This window comes from Acinonyx jubatus, chromosome B3 (assembly GCF_027475565.1).
Source record: "Acinonyx jubatus isolate Ajub_Pintada_27869175 chromosome B3, VMU_Ajub_asm_v1.0, whole genome shotgun sequence".
In the NCBI taxonomy this organism is placed as follows: Eukaryota; Metazoa; Chordata; class Mammalia; order Carnivora; family Felidae; genus Acinonyx; species Acinonyx jubatus.
In genome coordinates this window covers 18,985,911-19,006,268 of record NC_069386.1, presented here as the reverse complement: position 1 = coordinate 19,006,268, position 20,358 = coordinate 18,985,911, and the positions used below count along the sequence as shown (strand labels likewise).

The 20,358-nt window shown below is 52.9% G+C and overlaps 1 protein-coding gene across 4 annotated transcripts in view; it reads right to left on the bottom strand.

The window, feature by feature from the left end:
* LRRK1 (leucine rich repeat kinase 1) overlaps positions 1–20,358 on the bottom strand; it is a 131,954-nt gene that overhangs the window by 20,821 nt on the left and 90,775 nt on the right. For all 4 annotated transcript variants that reach the window (XM_027067925.2, XM_053223631.1, XM_027067926.2 and 1 more), the window contains 12 exons: positions 19,693–19,805; positions 19,045–19,259; positions 16,833–16,997; positions 15,947–16,119; positions 14,790–14,910; positions 14,093–14,252; positions 13,429–13,705; positions 9,986–10,157; positions 7,050–7,213; positions 5,924–6,063; positions 3,886–4,135; positions 656–822 (listed from right to left, as the gene is read on the bottom strand). In XM_027067925.2, the coding sequence (XP_026923726.2) occupies positions 656–822; positions 3,886–4,135; positions 5,924–6,063; positions 7,050–7,213; positions 9,986–10,157; positions 13,429–13,705; positions 14,093–14,252; positions 14,790–14,910; positions 15,947–16,119; positions 16,833–16,997; positions 19,045–19,259; positions 19,693–19,805 (2,117 nt within the window). The remainder of the gene's footprint in view (positions 1–655; positions 823–3,885; positions 4,136–5,923; positions 6,064–7,049; positions 7,214–9,985; positions 10,158–13,428; positions 13,706–14,092; positions 14,253–14,789; positions 14,911–15,946; positions 16,120–16,832; positions 16,998–19,044; positions 19,260–19,692; positions 19,806–20,358) is intronic.

Below are 20,358 nucleotides of genomic sequence, written 5' to 3'. Positions count from 1 at the left end.
CTAAGCCAGGGGCAGTGAAAATGTGAAACTCAGCTGGCTGGAAGCGAGGCGGCTGCCCAGCACCCGGGGTTGGCTGGGTGTTAAGAGGTGATGGGTTGCTCTAGGTAGAGAGCATCTCTGAGCTGATGTGCCAAGGCAAGACGGTATCCCCTCCTTCGTGTGGGTGGGGTTGAAGCCACCCCATGCTGATGTGCCAAGGCAAGACGGTATCCCCTCCTTTGTGTGGGTGGGGTAGAAGCCACCCCATGCTGGCTGCCCCATCCATTCAGCCAGAGTATCACTTCCCTTCCTTAAGTGCGGATGGCTGAGAGAGGCCCTGTAAGGTAAGGGGTCCACCTGAGGTCTAAGTGTGTGCCCACCATATGCCAGGCCTGTGCTGGCCGTGGAGCAAGCAGATGGAAATTTTAAGGATGGCCCAGGCTCTTGGGGGCTTGCATCTAGACAAGAAAGCAATCTTCCAAAACAACTTCAGGGTCTTGCTCAGCCTGACCTTTCAGCCTGTCCCACATCCTGCCAGGAATAAAGCAGGTTGGCCACCCAGGGGCCTCCTTTGGCCTCACTGACCCTCCTCCCTAGGTCTCCATAAGGTGGCAGGGAGTTTGGACCATGGGAGCACATGTCTGAAAAGAAAGGACATAGGGCCCTCCCTGTTCACCTGCTGGGGCGTTGGCAAAGTTCTTGAATTTCTTGATCTGGAATCGCTTCACTGCCACGGGCTGGCCTTGGTACCGGGCCCGGTAGATGATGGTGCCACTCCCACCTTGACCCAGGACACTGCTCTCATCCTCGCTGTGCTCCAACTTGCTGTTCTCCAGGAAGAGCCTGCCGGCAACACAGCATGTGGGGCAGATCAGACCTCCTTAACCGTTCCCTTACCCACCCCTCCAGAGGGTCCCGCTGGGGTTGGGGGGGAGGTCCCAGGATGGGTGGGTGTGAGGACACCCATGGTCATCTCTTCCTACTGCAGGGAGTCATGGTTCAAAGCCGCCGGTGGGGTCAGACAGATCTGGGATAAACCTTGGCCGTGGGCAGGTCATACAGCCTCCTCAAACCTTTTCTGTAAAGTGGGCTCATAATAGAAACTGCCTCCTGTGTGTGGATGGTGGCTGGCACTGGGGGACACCTTGGAAAGTGGCCTACATAGAAAAACAATTCTTCTGGATGTTTTCCTCCAAAAGGTTCTGTGTTTTGAGAACTGGTATCCATCAGACTGCATTTATCTACTGCTAGGTTAGTTGTTTCCCTATTTCTTTTTATGAAGCAGTTGAGATGGGGTGGGGGGGAGAGAGAGAGAGAGAGAGAGAGAGAGAGAGAGAGAGAGAGAGAGAGATAATTCCAAGCAGGCTTTGTGCTGTCAGTGCAGAGCCCGACACGGGGCTTGAACTCATGAACTGTGAGATCATGACTGAAATCAAGTCAGATGCTCAACGGACTGAGCCACCCAGATGCCCCAGGCAGCCACAGAGGGCTTCTCACTGTCTTGAGCAGTGTCTGCACAATGGATGACTAGGATTTCACCCAAGGGCAGGCAGTTTAGACCTCACTGGTCTGTGTGTTCTAATCTGGGTAAAGGGAAGATTTCTGTGGGGCTTTGGAAAGACTGCACGTCATTCCTGGAAGGGAGGGAGATGGAGAGGGATGATGGGAGGCAGGGAAGGAGGGGGAGATGCCTTCCCATTTCAGGGCCTCCCCCTGCTCTGCTGAGGTCTGTCTGGGTTCCTGGTCAGCTGCCTACACCAGGTGCACCCACTGAAGCCCTTCTGGCCCCACAGGCCAACCCTGCCAGGCTGTTGTTTCCCACGCCTTCCAGGAACAGATTCTGCAGCTGCTCAGACTTTGCACGGCTCAACCGCACGCACTGCACTCCAGGCGGGTGCAGCTGCACCCACGGTGGACCTCAGTGGTGCAGCGGAAGACGAGCTGGGCTGCTCTCCAAGTGCCCACCCCAAAACCACCTGCTTGGGCAGCGTGGGCACATGGGAGCCTCCCAGGATGGGCATGAGAAGCAGCAGGACCATCGGGGATCCCTCAGGGCATCCAGTTAGGACTCCTGTGAACTCAGGGCCACAGGACGGGGCTCCCTGGATGCCACGTAGTCACTCTCCCAACCCCCACCTGCCCAAACTCGCAGCATGGGGAGTGTGATGCTTCAGGGCCGCAGTTGGGGCCACTGCCCAAGTTTCCAGAAGCCTCTGCCAGGTTGGGAATCCTGTTCACATTGTTGGGCTTTTCAAGTCCCAGCCAAGTACCATCATTTAAGAACCACGCCATAGCTTGTAATTAGATCCACACCAATGGGGACATCCAAACTGGCTTTCCAGATTTCATACAGTAGATGCCACAGCCTGGATGCAGTTGGGGCATAAAACCTGACAAGGTTCAGCAAATACATGAAAATCCTAACATTTGGGGCTGCCTAACTGGGCACCCCCCCCCCAAGAAATCTGATTCACACATATACAAAACTCTGCATGTGGTCTTTGAGAAGTGATAAGCCTCACATTAGAATTCTAGCAATAAAGAGGGCTCATTTGGCAGAAGAATAGCATTTTATTGCTCTTTCTACCAGTGAGGTAACTGGGGATATTGAAAAGGGCTGTGGGGAGGGGGACATCAACCAATGCAGGAAGCAATTTCTTAATCTGATAGACTCATCCAGAAGCAGGCTTTGGAACCCCAATTCTGCAGTATCTCCGAGTGCTCTGTGTCTATTCTTTGGGAGAGGGGGCAATCTGGAAAAATGAAAATAACCCCATAAAGTTTACTTTTCTTTAAAGAAGCCAGATCTAGCAATCCTTTGAATAAGACAACAATAGGACTCCATAACTCCAAAATAGTTGGTAATGGCCAATGTCAAACTGTCTCCAGGGAGATGAAGTCATACCTTTTGGTTTCCATGACTACAGAAGATTCCTTCTTTTACCAAGCACTTGGATTTTGTGACTGTTTCCTGTTGGATGGGACCTCAAAACATTCTCTATTTCTCCAGCATTCTTTGCCCAGCCATTATCTTGGGTTATAGAGTAGACTCAACTTTAAAAACAGATTTAGAGAGGCCGCCTGGGTAGCTCAGTCAGTTAAGTGTCTGACTTCAGCTCGGTCATGATCTCACAGTTTGTGAGTTCAAGCCCCGCATTGGGCTCTGTGCTGACAGTGTGGAGTCTGCTTGGGATTCTCTCTCTCTCCCTCTCTCTCTGCTCTTCCCCGACTTGTGCTCTCTTCCCAAAATAAATAAATAAACTTAAAAAAAAAAAAAAGAACAGATTGGGGCACCTAGGTGGCTCAGTAGGTGGTTAAGTGTCCAACACTGGCCTAGGTCATGATCTCGCTGTTCCTGAGTTTGAGTCCCACATTGGGCTCTGTGCTGACAGCTCAGAGGCTGGAGCCTGCTTCTGATTCTCTGTGTCTCCCTCTCTCTCTGCCCCTCCCCCACTTGTGCTCTGTCTCTCAAAAATAGATAAACATTAAAAAAAATTAACAACAAAAAAAGGAGAACAGATTCAGGGATCCAAATGCTCTCGTTTGCCAGGAAAGGCAAATGCGGCTGTAGGTCTGGAGCGCCCCCTTCCTGAACGCCACCAAGGAGAATTTGCCTCCCATTCCTTGAGCCGGCAGGAAAAGGAGGAATCAGAGGGAACAGCAAACTTAGTGCAAAGGAGCTCAGGTGATGTGATGGAAACACAGTGTGGGGACCCAGAATGGCGTGCCCCTCCAGGTGATCGGCTCAGCTGAGCCTGTTGTGGCCTCAAAAATGGCAAGCTGACAGCCTGGTTCCCTTCGGGCAGCCTAGGACAGGGACTAAAGGTCACAGGAGATTGTGTGGGAAGCATGGCTAGGGCAGTCCCAAGGTGGGGGCCAGCCATGCAGTGTGGTGCTGTGGTCTACCTGGCCGGGAAGTCAGTCATGAACAGCTCAGGAACCAGCTCCTGGAGAGGCACGGGGAGGTCAGGGTGTCTGGGGCAGGAGATGAAGTCCTGCTCAATGGCTGTCAGCACGCAGTCTTCCATGTCGAAGTACTGTACACCCTCTGATTTCTCACTCGGGTCGGTGTGCTGGGCCCAGGAGGTCTCGCAGACTGGGCAGGGGACGTACTGCTCCATGAGTGGGGTCCCGTCGCTTTCTGTGGCTGTCAGGGCTAAATGGGGACAGAGAAGGACACAGTTCACATGAAGGTGGCTGCAGGTAGCACCCTGCAACTTTGGGCTGGGTGGGCTTTTCACGGGAGGGGGTCTGTGTGCCCCTGCTTGGACCCCAGGGAGTGGCTGTACCATGACTTGGGTTCTTTTTTGGACAGCGAGATCCTTCACCAGGAAAGACGGGCACAGGGAAAGGTCAGGGATGCACTGGACAAACAGTGGGTGGTCTAGACCCTGAGCCGGCTGGCTGAGGCAGGGCTGAGAGGTTGGGGATCCCTCCTGCACAGCCGGGCCCTGACAGGATGCTGCGGGCTGGGTCGGAGCTATGTCACGCTCCAACAACCGAACCACAACCAATAAGGAGCCATTCTTGAAATTAGAAACATAAGGCTTGCAATTACTCTGATCCTTCCTAGAAGAGCAATGCAGGGGGGAGAAATGAGTACAAATTAAAATAGAACCTAGTCATTTTACCTGCGTTCCCCTGGGCAGGAGACACACAGCTTTGCTGCCCGCCTCTGAAAGGAGGTGCAAAGAAACAGGCTCCATGGCCCCCCTGTAGAGGAACCCTCAGGGTGAGCTGATGGCCTGTCTTGTGCAGGGTAGGAGGGGGACTCTTAGAAGCTTCTGGGCACATTTGCTATCTGCAGCCCTGTGTATAATATATCCTGCTAGCTGGCAGGTGGTGCTCTCTCCTGGGCAGCCCTGTCTCAGGCGCTTGGCCCAGCCCCTCCTGTCTCAGGTGATTATCTAATGCACCCCCTGCCTCGCCCCCCTCACATCTGCAGAAGCACCTGCTGTAGGGCTCTCTGGTTGGCGGGGAGTCATAAAAGCCCAGGGAGGCTCCCTTGGATGGCCAAGCACACCCAAACTGCCTTCTCTTAGGCTCCTTTCTAAGATTTTTGCCTTGTAGGTCAGCTTTTCCATCAACCCTGGAAGGATCCCAGGCCCTGGTGTCCAAAGCATACATCCTGCCGTGTCCTCCGATGACCTCCTGCCCGGGGATGCAGGGATGGCTTCAAGTGAGAAGCCAGCTTGGGGAGGTTAGAAGGCTGGCCAAGCAGGTCTTGGTGTCCAAACCCAGCACTGCCCTCTCAGCTGCCAGCCTTCAGGGGTTGAGGGCTCATGGGGAAGAGGCTGCCTGCTTGGCCCCAGACAGCCTCCTCTCTGCAGGACACCCTGCGGGTTTGTCTCCACTCTGGTAGCAAAACAAACAGAGGGCCTCAAAAGCTTCACTTCAAAAAGTGTTTTCTTTGGGTGGATTGTCAATGGAGAAACTGATCAAAGGGCCATGTGGGTGGTTGGTCACCTCTGGGATTTGAGGATGGGGGCAGGCAGGAAAGAAAAATGGGGGTCCTTGACAGGTGTGGCTCTCTTGCCTCCCCACCCCTGTGTAAGGGTTAAATCTGCATCCATGCGGTGCCCCCAGATTTCAGCACTAGCCTCAATGTGCAGAAAAGACCCACGTGAAGTTCACACGCAAGGTCTTCCTGGACCCCGCGTGGTACCCAGGGTAGTCTTCCTTCCCACACACTGTGGGAAGACAGGGGGCCAAGTCCTGCACACACCCTGTGGGGCCCAGGCCCACGTCTTCCCCATAGCACCCACCCCCATGACACAGCCATACTCCCCTGGGATCAGGATTCTGCCAAAGGGCCATTAGGACCTCTCTGGGTGCCTTGGGCTGAATCCCAGTGAGACTTCTGCTCCCTAAATAATGTGCCCCACCCTGATTCATAAAGAAATATTAACATGAGCAAAGACTTGGTTCCAGAACATTCTCTTACCAGGAAACCACTGATCGATCAAGGAATTGACATGGTCTGTGATAAAAGCCATTGCAGAGAAGTCCCTCATTTCTGACTGGCAAATGATTTTTATTCCTCCACTTTTTTTCTTTTTCCAGTTCACGTCCGAGGATTCCACACTGCAACCCAGAAAGAGTCCACTGTGATCTGCCCGTAGAGGGCCCTGGGATGATCTCCTTGTCTCCAGGGCAAGACCTAAACCCCAGGGACCCTACCATCCCACCCCAGTACCCTGTGCCCAGGCAGGACTGTCAAGGGGATCCCCTTGTGTGCCTGACCCTGCCTTGTGCCCCCACGACTTCCCAATGCCATGAGGTGGACGTAATGAGGACTTGGCAGTAGGGGATGCTCAAGCTAGAATCAGATCTCCAGGTGTGGCCTTGGGGAAGGTTCTCCCCTTCTCTGAACCACAAGATTCTCATCTGCCAGGTGGCAGCTGTGAGCTTTAAGTGGGAACATCTATCTATATGAAAACCCTAGGCAAAGAGAGGGGCTCAAGTCAGGCCCTCAAAAGAAGATACATTACTCTTCTCTTCTCATGCAACTGAAGAATATTTTGAAAAACTCATTGTAAATATGAAATAATTGTGTGTGTTTATTAAAACTGATTAAAAGTCATTTATTAAAGCTCTTGAGTTGACTTTATGTCTTTCTGTCTCTCAAAAAGGTAGACAGGAAAAGGGAGCTAAATGAGGTAACTCGTTATGTTGCACGTAGGATCTGGGCTGGGGAACCAGCGGGGTCACCTGGGCCATCGTCACTTAGGACAAGGGGATAGGGCTAGATGGTTGCAAGGCTCTTGCAGGTGTCACCTAAGTGACCACGGGGGTGGGGGGTGCTGGAGCTCAGTGCCCGCCCACTTCCCTCAAGTCCTGGGCTGTGGTCACCATACCCTCTCTCACAGGGAGAGGAAGGAGGTGAGGAGACAGGGAGCCCCTGGATATTTTCAGGGGAGAGTCTCGTATTTCTAGCAAACTGCCATGATGAGCTGCTCTCGGGAACAGAACTCTGGACACCAGTGGACAGTCTCCCAGAAGAGGCCGCCACAGGGCTATTTCCACTGCACCATGTTGACCCAGTCACGTGGGTTCTCAAGTATTCCTACCTGAGGTAGCCCCCATCAAAAGTGACCAGGAGCCCTTCCTGCCAATAGATGGTCTGATTTCTTTTCACTCTGAACGTACTGCAGCGATTTCTCTGGTTTCCTGTAAAACTATAAATGGTGACTTTCCTGTGTCTGCTTTTAGTATTCTTCTTGTTTTCAAAAAGCTGAAAGACAGAGAAAAGATGCTGCTTAAGTATTCCGGCCTCCTCGCTGGCCCTGAACAGAGCTCTGGAGAGACCGGTGTGGCCCCATCGTGATAAATGACCCCCGTCTTTCCCACCCCCTCCTCCCGCACCACACATCCTGCTGCCAAATTAAACACTGCATTATCTGAACGGGTCTCCAGGATACTCTAGGAGCACATTTTCCCCAAAGGATTGATAATAATAGGCTTCTTCTGTTTAAATCTTTTCCCTCCCTGACTTTACGAGCAACAATTTATGTTAGAAAATGTAGAAAATACAGACAAATGTGCAAAAGAACACAAAACAACACTATTTTGGTATATTTTGGTGTATATTAATCGAGGATTTTTTTTTCTGTTTACATGTATGTTTAGAAAATAGCTGAGGCCATATTTTCTAAATTTGTACTTCTAATTTTCTAAATTTGTATGCTTTTAAAAACCTCACTTTCCCTATGCCATTAATAACTCATATAAAATTCATTTTCCTAAAGCTCAATATTTTACTAAGTGTAGTAACTTCCCAGGGCACCTGGATGGCTCAGTTGGTTAAGCAGCCAACTTGATTTCCGCTCAGGTCATAATCTCATGGTTTGTTCGTGAGTTCGAGCCCCAAGTCTGCACTTACCAGCGCAGAGCCTGCTTGGGATTTTCTGTCTCACTCATGCTGTCCCTCCTCTGCTCACACTGTCTCTGCCTCTCTCAAAATAAATAAATAAACTTAAAAAAAGAAAGCCTTATTTAATAATGCAGACTGTGAGCCAGTAGAATGTGAAAAGTCACAAAACTTTCTCTGATTTCCTTAGTTCACAGTGTTAGCAGTGGGATTATTGCATCAGAGGGTTGGAATACTCTTAGCCCTGGATGTGTACTGAGCAATCGCTTTCGAAACGATTAGAACATATACACTCTGACCACAGGGTATGAACCGCGTCATGATTCTGGGGGCTACTATGGCTTTACTCTTTGCTGATTTGAGAGGTGAAAAGTGGCCAGCATTTCATCCTCGCTTGAATTTGTACGCCTTGATTGCTCCTGAGACTGAAATCCCTCTCATCTGAATTTCAATGGGACTTTCCCCCTCATTTTGAGTGAGGGATGCTGCCTGGAAGGGCGCCTGCCCCCCACCCCCAACACTGAGCCCACTTGGGAGCTCAGGCCTCACACGATGACGATGACGAGGACGCTGTGTTGTGACCTCCCACTTAGAATGTGGCAGGACAATGAGTTCAAAGGGAGGGCAGCGTGACCGATTCAGGACTGTAGATGAGCCAGCTCCTGCACGCACTCTCCCCACCAGTGCGCCCTCCAGGCCTTGCAAACAAGCCCCCCCCCTCTCCCCCACCAAACTCCCCATAACATGGGCCACAGCAGTTATGATTTTCAGGCTCTTGTATTTATTTTTTAACATTTCAGTAAAATGGGGAGATCAAAGAATATTTTTAATTAGTCAAGGAGTTGCTAATTCTGTAAGAGCCTTTTAATTACAATGTGGTAAAAAATAAATCCATACTGAATTTAATGCCAATTATTCAATAGTCCAAGTTTATGCCGGGGTGCTCAAATTGTAGAGTGGGCCAGAATCCCCTGGAAGGCTTGTGAAAAACAGAGTGCTGGCCTCCATCCTGGGGGTTCTGATGTAGTGGGTCCAGGGTGGGCCCAAGAATTTGCATTTCTAACAAGCTCCCAGGTAAGGCTGCCTCTGCTGGTCCAGGAATCCCACTCTGAGAAACACGGCTCCATACAAATGCTACTTTCATGTTACTGTTTTGCATGAAATTCACGTTGACAGACAGCCAGGACGCCTTTCAACCACCCCAGGTGAACCCACAGAAAGTAACTTCTTGGGTTAGGTCTTTGTTGCTTCCAGACCAAGTTAAAGCTCTACACTCCTGGTTCTCAAGCTTGACTGGATGGTGAAATAACCTGCCAAGCTTTAAAAACTACCAATGCCTGGGTGCTGCCCTGAGAGATTCTAAGTTAAGCTGTCTGGGCTCTGTCCATGTCTGTTAGAAGCTCCCCAGGTTCAAGTTGGCTTCCAGCGCACAGCCTGAGTGGGCAAAAACATGGTTCTAAAGCCATGGTTCTCCAAGTGTGGTCCCCAAACCACCCAGTGGCATCACTGGGGACAAGGGTTAGGTATGCAAAATGATGGGTCCCAGTCCATACCCACCTGATCAAAACCTCTGAGGGGGACCAGCCATCTATGTCCTAACAAGCTAGGGGATTTTGTTTTCTTTTTTTGAGAGGGAGAGAGTGAGAGAGTGCATACACATGCTCACACAAGCAGGGGAGGAACAGAGAGAAAGGAGGAGAGAGAATCCCGGGCAGTCTCCAAGCCCATCGTGGAGCTGACATGGGGTCCATGAAATCATGACCTGAACTGAATTCAAGAGTCAAATGCTTAACCGACTGAGCCACCCAGGTGACCCCTCCAGGGGATTTTGATATGGATTGATTTACAACCACTGCTCCTAAAATGAGTATTCTGAGCCAGTGAGGTGCTGATTTGGTATTTGCAGAATGGTTCAAATGGGTCTGCCAGCCTACAGAAGAGAAGGCAGCCGTGCCACACTGGCCTCCTGGCCCCAAGTCAGTAGCTTTGCTGCAGGAAAAGGGGTTTTGATCAAGCCCCTCCCATGAAGGGCCATCTCCTTCCCTCGAGGGCTCAGCTATGGCTGCTGCGCACGCATTCTCCACACACACACCCCCCCCCCACCCCCCGCCAACCCCATGCAGAAACGGCAGCTACCTGGAGGTCCATCTCCGCCAGGCTGATCAGCATCCGTGCTATAAACCTTTGCCAGAAGCCAACAGGAACGAAGCTCATCTTAAACACTCTCTGAATGGTATTGGCCTTGGGGTGTCGCATGCCGTGAGTGTCCAGGCCGGGTTTGGACGGAAGGAGGTGTGGCAGAAGATAGCTGAAACACAACAAAGGGGACAGGTGAACAGCGTGGCCCGATCTGGCCGGGGCACGCTGCCCAAGTCCCTTCCCCCCTGGGGCCTTTGGGATTTTACTTTTAGAAAGAGACAGTAGTTTCTGTGTTGAGAATAAATGCTCCAAGAGAAAATGAAGATGGGCACAGCAAGCACACGTATCAAGGAAGGTCTCTAAGACGGCGACTAGAATATCCCGAGGGAAGACATGAAAACATCTGTAGTCATAAACCCGTCAGACATAGCAAGTCACGGTTCGCTCTCTGTAAAAGTGGGTTGTGATCGGGGAAATCACTTAAAATGAACTTTGGATGGTGGAGGAAAAACAAATACAGCTGCACGGTTCCAAGGACAATGCAGATATTGGGGTCAGAGTAACATTTTTGGCCTTCGAAGCTATTTATTGTTCTTGGACAGTTGAGACAACACAATCGCCTTCAAAGTCAGGACGAGGCTGTTTTTGCACAGAGGGATGGTTTATGAGAGCACTCTTGCTCATCGTAAAAGTGCTGAGTCACCGAGTCAGTGAGCTGTTCATGACTGTGGTCAGTGGGAAACAGCTGAAGCCTGGGGAGGTCCCACTGAGAGCGTGCCTGAAAACCAGCATGTTCTGTGTGTGTGTGGAGCTGTGGAGGCAGGCACAGGGCGGCCCCTGGGTGTGCCCTTTTCTCAACAAAGGCCTTGCCTTCAGCTCCCCTGATGCTTTTAAAATACATCAGTTTAGGTCCAATAAAATGTCTTTAGAACTTTCTGGAAGAGACCCTATAAAATACGTAAAAGAATACTTAATCCTGGCTCTGTGTTTTTGGCATGCAGTGTAACCATATTGAGATTCCACCTCCCTGATGTGGGACGAGAAAGGACACTTATCCCACAGAGTTGGTGGAGGACAGACAGGGGCTGTGCAGGTGAGGCCCAAAGGGGGCAGGCAATGAAGTGTTAGGTTCTTTTTAGCCACTTCAGATCTTAAGTAAAAGGACCTTCTCAATCACCTTTCCCTCCACCCCCGGCCTTGGCCAGCAGGACACCCTGATTTATTCCTTCATGTTCTGAAAAGTCCTTGTTATCTAGCTGTTCTGTCTCTTCCCCAAGTGGGAGGCCCTTGTCAGTGCCTTGCATGATTTATTCCGCTTCTTCCGCCCACATCACACTCAGCTGGCCACGTCTTTGTAGGTGTGAGAGTGAGTGCAGAGAGCTTGCTCTGGACGCAGGAGCCCCGCAGGCAACACGGCACACACAGAGCAGGGGCTCAATATTTCCAAAGGCAGGGATGACTCAGAAGCCAGCATGGCAAACAAAGAGATCCTGACTGGCAACGGAAGCTCTTCTTAAGGTGTGTGGAGCAAGACCACGGACACCTGCTGACCTACTTGAGAGCAATTACTAGCTGGGAAGCCTGAACCAGGGGATAACCACAGCGTCAGCAAGATGGGGGCTATGTTCATGTGCCTGTTGAACATAAAGCCATGAAACCCTGGGCAGGGCACTGGGTCTGTACCCGGGAGCTGGTTCACTCATGCTACACCACCATGACTGCCTTGGTGGGACAGGAGCTCTCAGAGATGGTCAGTAGCATCATTGACCAGATAAAGGCTTATGTGCAAGGAGATGGAACTCAGCCTAGGGCACAGGGGAACCATCACACCTGTGCTAAAATGGAAAATGCTCAGATATTCGTTACTTTTTATGGAACCAGATGCCACTGGCTCTGAGTACTTAACACAAAGGAAGAGTGACAGTAAGTTGTACTGATGTCTTTGGAGCCTTCAAGTGCAAGAGACACCTTGAATACTTTACGTGTATTACCTAATTTTATTATTATTATTATTATTATTATTATTTAAATGTCTATTTATTTTGAGAGAGAGGGCGAGAGAGAGAAGGTGGGGGAGGGGCGAGAGAGAAAGGGAGACAGAGAATCCCAAGCAGGTTCTGTGCTGTCAGCATAGAGCCGAACTCGGGGCTTGATCTCATGAACCATGAGATCATGACCGGAGCTGAAATCGAGTCAAATGCTTAACCGAATGAGCCACCCAAGTACCCCAACGTTCATTGTTGTATTTAATCCTCACAACAACTATAATACTCATTGGTAATCGCATTATTCCCATTTTACAGATGAGGCAAGAAGGGCAGTTGGGGTTCATACTCAGGCATTCTGGCTCTGTGGTCTGACCCGCTGTGCTATAAGCCTCTTTGGACACTTGGCCGTGACCTGGATAATTTTATGGTCCACCCGGACACACATGTGTGGACAACTGCCTTGCCTTTCCTGAGTGCAGGAATTCCCACCTTTCTCTGTCCTGTCGGTAAAATAACCAGAAAATCGTCAGATTTTGGCAATGCTGTCAACTCAGAGGCTGCCTCACGTTGCATGGACCAAAGTCCAGGACACCCCCTGGGCCACAGTATGAGGTATCTTGCGGACTCTCAGTTCCTCTCTGGAGTTTCTCTTTTTAGGACTCACTCATGGCCCCCGGGGGGCTGGAGCGACAAGAAGGACTGAGGCCCTCTCCTGTAGTTATAAGGTTGAGTGGAAATCTGAGTTGTGCCTCAGGCACAGCGACTGAGGTCTGTCTCCTGAGAGGCCCCAGTCTATGCAGGCAGAGTCTCTGGGCTGGCCACACAGGGTCCAGGCCAGCTTCGCGGGAGCCTCCAGTGGTCATCTCCCCAGAGCTCTGGGGTTGGGGGTGGGTGGTGACAAGGTCTATAGTAGGTGGATTTGGTCTGTGTGGTCTGGTCTGTGGATCTGGAGTCCTGGCTACTGCTTCCTGGACGGCACTGGTATTAGACCCAGGAGGAAATTAGGGCCAGGAGGCCCTGAGCACCCAGTTGGATTAGATGGATCATCACTAGCTCGGACCCATGAGTACTCGCCCCCCAGCCCCTGCCCTCTCTGCCTTTTGAAGCCAGGCTGTGTAATTAGCGTGGGCACCCTTGTCACTTAACCCATATGTATTCACTAAATACCTAAGCAGTCAACCCTCTAAAACATGAACTCCCTCCCCCAGCCCCCAGAATATTTTTAATGCCATTCTTGCACGGTTTCCTGCACTTTGTCAATAAATGCATTTTCTTCGAATCCCCTGAAAAGGGAAGCCCACGGCACAGGAAGGAGCAGCCAGCCCAGGCAGGCGGGTCCTCACCATGGCCCATCCCTGGACATCTCCCTGGACATCCCTGGACATCCAGCCACCAGTGCCCCCGGTCCCAAGTCCTTCCTCCAGGGAGCAGTGCGGGCAGCCGAGGGCTCACCTGTCGTTGGCCACCGGCAGGGCGATCTCGAACTTGGCCAGGAACTGGAAGTACTGCTCCTCTGTCTGCTGTGTGAAGCCGGTCCCCACCAGCAGCATCCTGAGGTCCTCGGCCCGGATCACCCCGTTCTTGGCCACGGAGCGGGAGCCCTTGATGTTGAAGATCCTCTGCAGACATTCGGACAGCCAAATGGGGTCGAGGAAGTAGAGGTTCCTCAGGCCGTGGCTGGTGTCCGGAAAGTGCAGCAGGGTGCCGGTCTCTATGAGGAAGCTGATGGCTGCCCAGGGAAGCGGGCGGGAGGAAGCGGCGTCAGACAAGGGGCGAAGGACTCTGGGGTGGCCTCATCCCGAGGGGCCCAGGCCACACGTTCTTCCTAGGAAAGCAACCAAGGCTCCCAACACGCATGGCCCTTTAGCCGGGTCGGCCGCCCTGTCTCGTAAGTCTTGCCCACGTGCTGATCCAACACGGCCAGCTGGGGAGCCCCCGGCCGTTGATCTCTGCCTCTCATGGGTTCTAGTTTGGCACACTTGCCTGCTCCTGACAATTTTTTTTGTGGCCCCCGAATCAGAAACACCTGAAGTGCTTTGCCAGCCATTCGCAGACATGCCTGTGCCGGTGGGAGTCCACCTGGGCCACTGCGCCCCCCTCCCCGCCCTCCACTCACCGGACTGCAGGTCCTCATAGTCTTTGATGTCGTTGTCTGGTGTCTGCTCCACCAGCTGCTCCAGCTGCCTGTCCGTCAGGTACTGCACGTCGTCGCTCAGGCTTCGGCGCTGCTGCTCGGCCAGCACTGCCTCCTGGAGGCTCAGGTAGCTCCTGGGGATCTGGGTGGGGGGGTGGACAGGTGGGTGGCTGGGTCCCCAGGTCCCCAGCCCTGCCTGCCAGCCCCTGAGGCTCAGCAGGTGAACTTCTTCTTTTTTTTAATGTTTATTTATTTTCAAAGAGAGAGAGAGAGAGCACAAGCAGGGGAGGGGGAGAGAGAGAGAGAGAGAGAGAGAGAGAGAGAGAGAGAGAGAGAGAGAAAGAATCCTAAGCAGGCTCCACACTGCCAGCGCAGAGCCCACCGCGGGGCTTGAACTCACGAACCATGAGATCACGGCCTGAGCCGACATCAAGAGTCAGACGCTTAACCGACTGAGCCACCCAGGTGTCCCCCGGGTAGGTGAACCTCTCCCCTCACTGCCCCATCCCCTTGCCTCCCTCCCCCCCGCCGCCTCCCAAAAACGGTTCTTGCCTTGGGACCACCGCGCCTGAGGACCCAGCATACTTGTTTGACAGCAGAGAGGAAGAGAAGTTTGGGTTCCCAACGGAATGGGAGGGAGCAGCCCCTCTGGTTCTGGTCGGAAGCGCCAGGTACCCACCAGCCTCCCCGCGAGTCTCTGGCAGCCTATGGTGCTGCCCACATCCTTCATGTTGCATGTGACGTGGAAGATCAGCTGCCGTAGCCCTTCCTGGCCTTCCAGACTCTTGCAGGAGAGCTCGCTGCGAGTGTAACACAGAAGGTGATCACTCATCACGCGTCTTCCCTCTGACAAGCCCTGTAGTGTCTCTGTTTCCACAGGTTTTGTCCCTAATGCTGGCAAGTCAAGGGAACTCATGAGAGGTGGGCATGGACAAATGTATCCAGATCTCACTGGGAGCAATGCGGTATGTGTTCTGAGTGCGCCCGTTTTACAGAGGAGGAAGGTGAGGCACACGGTGCAAGGTGACCTCCAAGCTGGAAAGGAGCAGACTTGGGGTGGACCCAGGTGTCTGGCTCAGAGCCAGTGCTCCTGTTGTCACAGGACTCAGAGGTGTTCTCAAGGACACACGAAGAATTCCGGAAATTCTGCATCAGGATCTGCCAGATCCCGCATTCTGAGCGGGGCAGAAGTGGCCCCAGGCTGTCACCTGCACCCAGGTCCGCAGCACTGCACCCAGAGTGAGGGAAGCTGAGAGCCACCGGCACAGCTGTAGTAACACACACTTGATTCCTCTGAGAGAATGCTTACTTCACTCGCTGGGCTTGTTTTATCATCTGTGAAGTGGGCACAACGGTCCCTGTACCTCACGGGGCTGTCGTGAGTCTCAGCTCAGAAGGTAAGAGAAGTGACAAGCCCAGGGCACCAGTTCCATTGGCATGGGCCCAGACCGCTCAGCCCCAATGCAAGGACCAAGACTGCCCGTGGGGTCTGTCCTTGGTCAGGGATCAGCAAATGTGATGCGTGGTGCACGAGCTCAAATCTCCTGGTCCCGTGGGGGCCATGCACACTCAGCACTGGCCGCGGGGGAGGAGGGGACCAGGAAAGAAGCGTGGAGAGGGTGTGCCCAGGCTCTGCCCTGCCACTCCTCTAGTGGCTCCTTGCCCTCCCCAGGGCCGAGTCTGCTCTGGGGGCTGAGCCCGGAAGGGGCCCCCCCGAGGAGCCCAGCCCCCGGCTCGGGGAGCCCTCTGCAGGCGGATCCCAGTGTCCCCGGGAAAGATGGACACCAGAGGGAGCAGCAGCCTCAGGCACAAGGTAGGAGCAAGCAGGACACTCACTGTAAGTGTTTGAAGGTGATGTCCGGGAAGCCCGTGGCCCTGGACCCGGAGGGCGAGCGGCACAACGCCAGCACGTAGGCGCGCAGGGTTGCGATTCTCTCCACTCGGAATTTGGTTTCGATTAAGTCCAGGTGTGTTCCTACCACCAGCACCACAGCGTTGGGGGCCTTGGCCTGCCAGAGAGAACCCCGGGGCTGAGCATCGGGGCACTGGGAAACAGCTCCCAGGTGCCCCGCACTCCTCTCTGCAAAACCTGTTTGGCCCTGAGGGGTTCCATGAGGCACCCCGGAGGGTCTGGATTTCTGATCCCTGCAGCCAGCACGTCAGCTCCCTGGGGCAGTGGCCTGAATCCAGGCTCTCATCACCTTTGCTCATGAGAGGGGAGTTCTGTTTTCCTTTTGGGTCCAAGGGTGGGGGGCTCTTAAATTTAAGGTAGAAGAAAATTACAAGAGCACCACCAACAATCTGGCTGAGGAGGGTTTTTCGCTTTTCTTTTTCTTTTTAGAGAGTGAGAGAGAGAGCATGAGCAGGGGAGGTGCAGAGAGAGAGACAGAGAGAATCCCAAGCAGGCTCCACGCTCAGCAGAGAGCCTGATGCAGGGCTCAATCTCACGACCATGAGATCGTGACCTGAGCTGAAATCAAGAGTCGGGTGCTTAGCCGACTGAACCACCCAGGTGCCCCTGGCTCAGGATGGTTGTGAAGTGTTTCACTGTGACCTAGGATCCTGGGTCCTCCGAAAACCAGCCCAAACGCAAAGTGTTTCTCCCTGACCATTTCTTTTCTGTTCTTTTTTTCCTCAGTGAAGGGGGATGCTTCAGAGAAGTGGCGGACCCCTGTGACACTCTGAGGACTGGCAACCGCAGGGTTGGCTGGCATCTCCTCACCTCGATGTTGAGCAGCCAGAACTGGAGGTTGGCCACGGCCTCCTCCCCCAGCGCCAGGTTCCAGACCACCACATACAGGGCCTTGTCTGTGAAGAAGCACTGATTGACAGTGGCCATGCTGGCGGGGCCACCGATGTCCCAGACGGTGAATTCCACGGACTCAACCTGCTTGAGCAACAAGGGCAGCAACAGGAGGCATTTAGGAACCAAGGCTGTACAGTTATCGGGCTAACTGATCACTTCAGATGCTGGGATTGGGGCCTAAAAATGGCCCAGCAGTGGAAGGGCTTTGCCCGTCCTGCTGTTTGTCTCAGGAAGCAAGTGACCCAAGGGAGGGAAAGGGGCCCAGCAGTGCGGAGGTGGACTTCTGGAAGCATCTATCTACCCCTAACAGAGCCCGGGGGTAGGAGGGAGGGCAGGCCTTCCTGGATGGCTGGCTCCCGTTCGTGTCCACCTGTATCTGCCGAACACTGGGGGCTCTGTCCTGCCTCTGTCTCTGCTGCAGACAGTTAGGAGACATCCTGCTGGAGGGAACTCCGGTGCTGACGTCAGCGCCCACGCCAAGGCTTAACCTCCATCTGTGCAAGGGCGAGGCCAAGGAGACGGGCCTCCGGCCTCCGGACTTGAGTAGGCCAGAGGGCGGCGCCCACCAAGGATGATGGGAAACTTCCCCGATGTGGGAATCAAACAAAAGATTAGCTGTAGTGCTGCCGGGAAAGGCTGTGTAAACGGTGGTTTCTCTATCGTTCTATGAGCTAAGAGTCTGGCCCCACCAGCTAAGATTGCAGTTTTCTGCAGCAAAGAATCATTTCCAAGATGCTGCATTTTGGCCTCCAAGACAAGGCGTGCTGACCTGCTTTTGCAAAGAAATGAAAACGGGCAGCTGTTCTAAACTGGCAGAAGGCCCAGACACACAGGGCGTTACGGGGCTCGGCGTCTGAAACATCAGGTGGTTGTCCTTCCACGAAAGGAGGGGAAATGATAACAACGGCAGAAAGGAAGTAGGGGCCAAAGGACAGGAAAAATGGAAACCGCAATTCACCCCCCAGACGTCAGACAATCATTTGCTAAAGAATAGCCGGGAGAAAGTGATATTGAGTAGTTTTGCTTAAAAAACCAGGAGAGAATCCAGAGATCCTGGGGGCCTTAGAGAACCTCTGGACACGGGGTAGTTAGATTCACTCCTGGGGCCTTTTGGGGGGTTGTGGTGGGGCTGCTATTATTGGACTGTTATGGCATTAAAAGGCGGGGCTCTGCCCTTTAGAGGACTGGTTTCTGAGTCTGCTAAAATGTACAGCCTAAATGCCTAACGACCCGAACCGGAATTTCCGACTTGGAAAGTGATTTTGTATAAAAGATCCTGCAACAAAACATTGTTGTCTCTAGTTGGCACTGTGCTGGGGGCTAGGGCTGGGGGAGGGGGCGGGTAAATCCTGCAGCCTCTGGCCCCAACGCCCCTCGGTTTTCCCCGAACAGCCTCCCTGCACCTGGGTCCCTGTGTGGTTCTGTGTGCCTACAAATACTGCGACAGGTAAGGGAGGCATTCCAGGGGTGTGTTCTCCCCTGAGCTGTTGCTCCCAGCGTTCTATATTCTGGGATGTTCTACCCCTGCATTCCTCTACAGGCTCTCTTCTCTGATTCCAGTGCGAGGCAAGTTTCATTTTCCTTTGTCTCACGCTGAACGCAAAACAAGATGATTAACAGGTTCACCACATAGGGGCTTGAAAACTAGACTTTTCGGAACTTGGGGTGGAAGCAGGTGTTAGGCAGGACAGTGCATTCATTCCAGAGGGTGGGTTCTCAGCCTCCCCGTGAGGGGCAGGTGCTGCTGGGTCTCACTGTCTATGGTAGCAGTTTGCTCTCAGCTCTGGGGGGCAGCTACCCCAGACCATTTGAACTGTAATCCTTAGAGCCAGGAAGGGCAGAGCCTGGCCACTGCTGCCTTCAAAAGCTCATCAAAGAAATCTAACGGACGGCCAAACCACTGGCCCGAAGCCTCAACTTAACCGTAACAGAACTATGAAGTCATATTAAGAAATTATTCACTGGCCCTTGGCAGGAACTTTGAAACAGCACACAGTGGCCCCTGTAAATATCCTGGGCCCCAGACACCAGGCTGTGAAAATCCCAGGCTCTCTGGAGAGGAGACAGAAGGTGCCAGGCAAAACTCCCTCCCACCCATGGGGGACTCTGCACACCGAACATCCTTGACCTTGGCTCTCGAGCCAGCTGGCCTCTGGAGCTCCCACTTGGTGGTCCTGATGGTGGCCTCGCTGTGCACCACCTGGGGGGCCCTCCCCGTCTGTAAGATCTCCAGGAGGGTGGACTTGCCCTGGCGCGGAGGACCCACGATGATCATTTTCATCAGCTTGCACTTCTCTGCTTTCCGCAGCTGAGCGCGCAGGTAAGACAACATCGCTTTGGGGCCTATGCAAAATCACAGAGCAGGGAAAGTAGACACGGTGGACGTATAGACGAGAACATGCTCACGGCCCTTGGGAAACAACATCCTGTCTTGAAGGAACACTTTGCACATGTTCTAATGGGGCAAGTTGAGAGCAGTATTGGGTTTGATGGGGAAAAGGTGTGATACTAATCCTCCCAAAAGTGGAGTCCAAAAGTCAAGGGCGTCCAGACAAAATCCTTCCTGCCCACAGAACCAAAGATACTTTTATCATGTGGTCAATCGCAATACCACGGTGCCCAGCAACTATCACTTTCTGGGTAATTTTACAGCACCTTCCCAACCATGGGAGCCCGCAGTTGGGCTCCATGGGACACCCAGCAGCTTCCACCCCAAGGTCCTTAACAAGTGGACTTGAGTCATCTTTCCCAGGGGGCGGTGCTGAGGAAGCCCTACCTTCCTTTCTGATCTCCGTGGGCACGTTGCTGATGTTCAGGTCTTCAATGTCCAACTGCCAAAGGTTGCCCAGCTGCCCCAGCTCAGGAGGGAGCTCTCGGAGGCCAGGATTGCTGAGGGCACACACACACACACACACACACACACACACACACACACACACCGTGGGAGAACACACACATGTGCACACACACACAGCAGCCTGTCAGCCTCTGGGGCCCGCACCCCAAGCCTGACATCATGGGCCCCTGCTTTCTCGCCTCCCATTTATATAGTAATTCCAAAGCCTTTCTCCCTGGGAAGCCAGCAGTACAAATGGGAGCCCTGTCTTCTGCAAAGCTCTGTGACTTAGAACTGGATTTCCACCCCCAACGTCCGCCTCTCTTCTATGTATTACGATGATCCATAAAGATTACTAGTATCTCTTCTCAAAAAGGCAACATAACCTGAACTTTTTTTTTCATATTTTCGTTGTTTTGCACACTGTCTGAACCCCCCAGCAGCGCCTGGCAGTAGGTATCCAGTAAATGGAAGGATGAAGGAGCACTTCCTTTCATTACGACTGAGTCAAGTAGCAAACGATGCATCATGGCGTCATTGCCCAGCCTTCCCCCGACCCTCACCCCCCACCCCGACTCTTTGACTAAGCCCAGTTCTCAAAGTCCG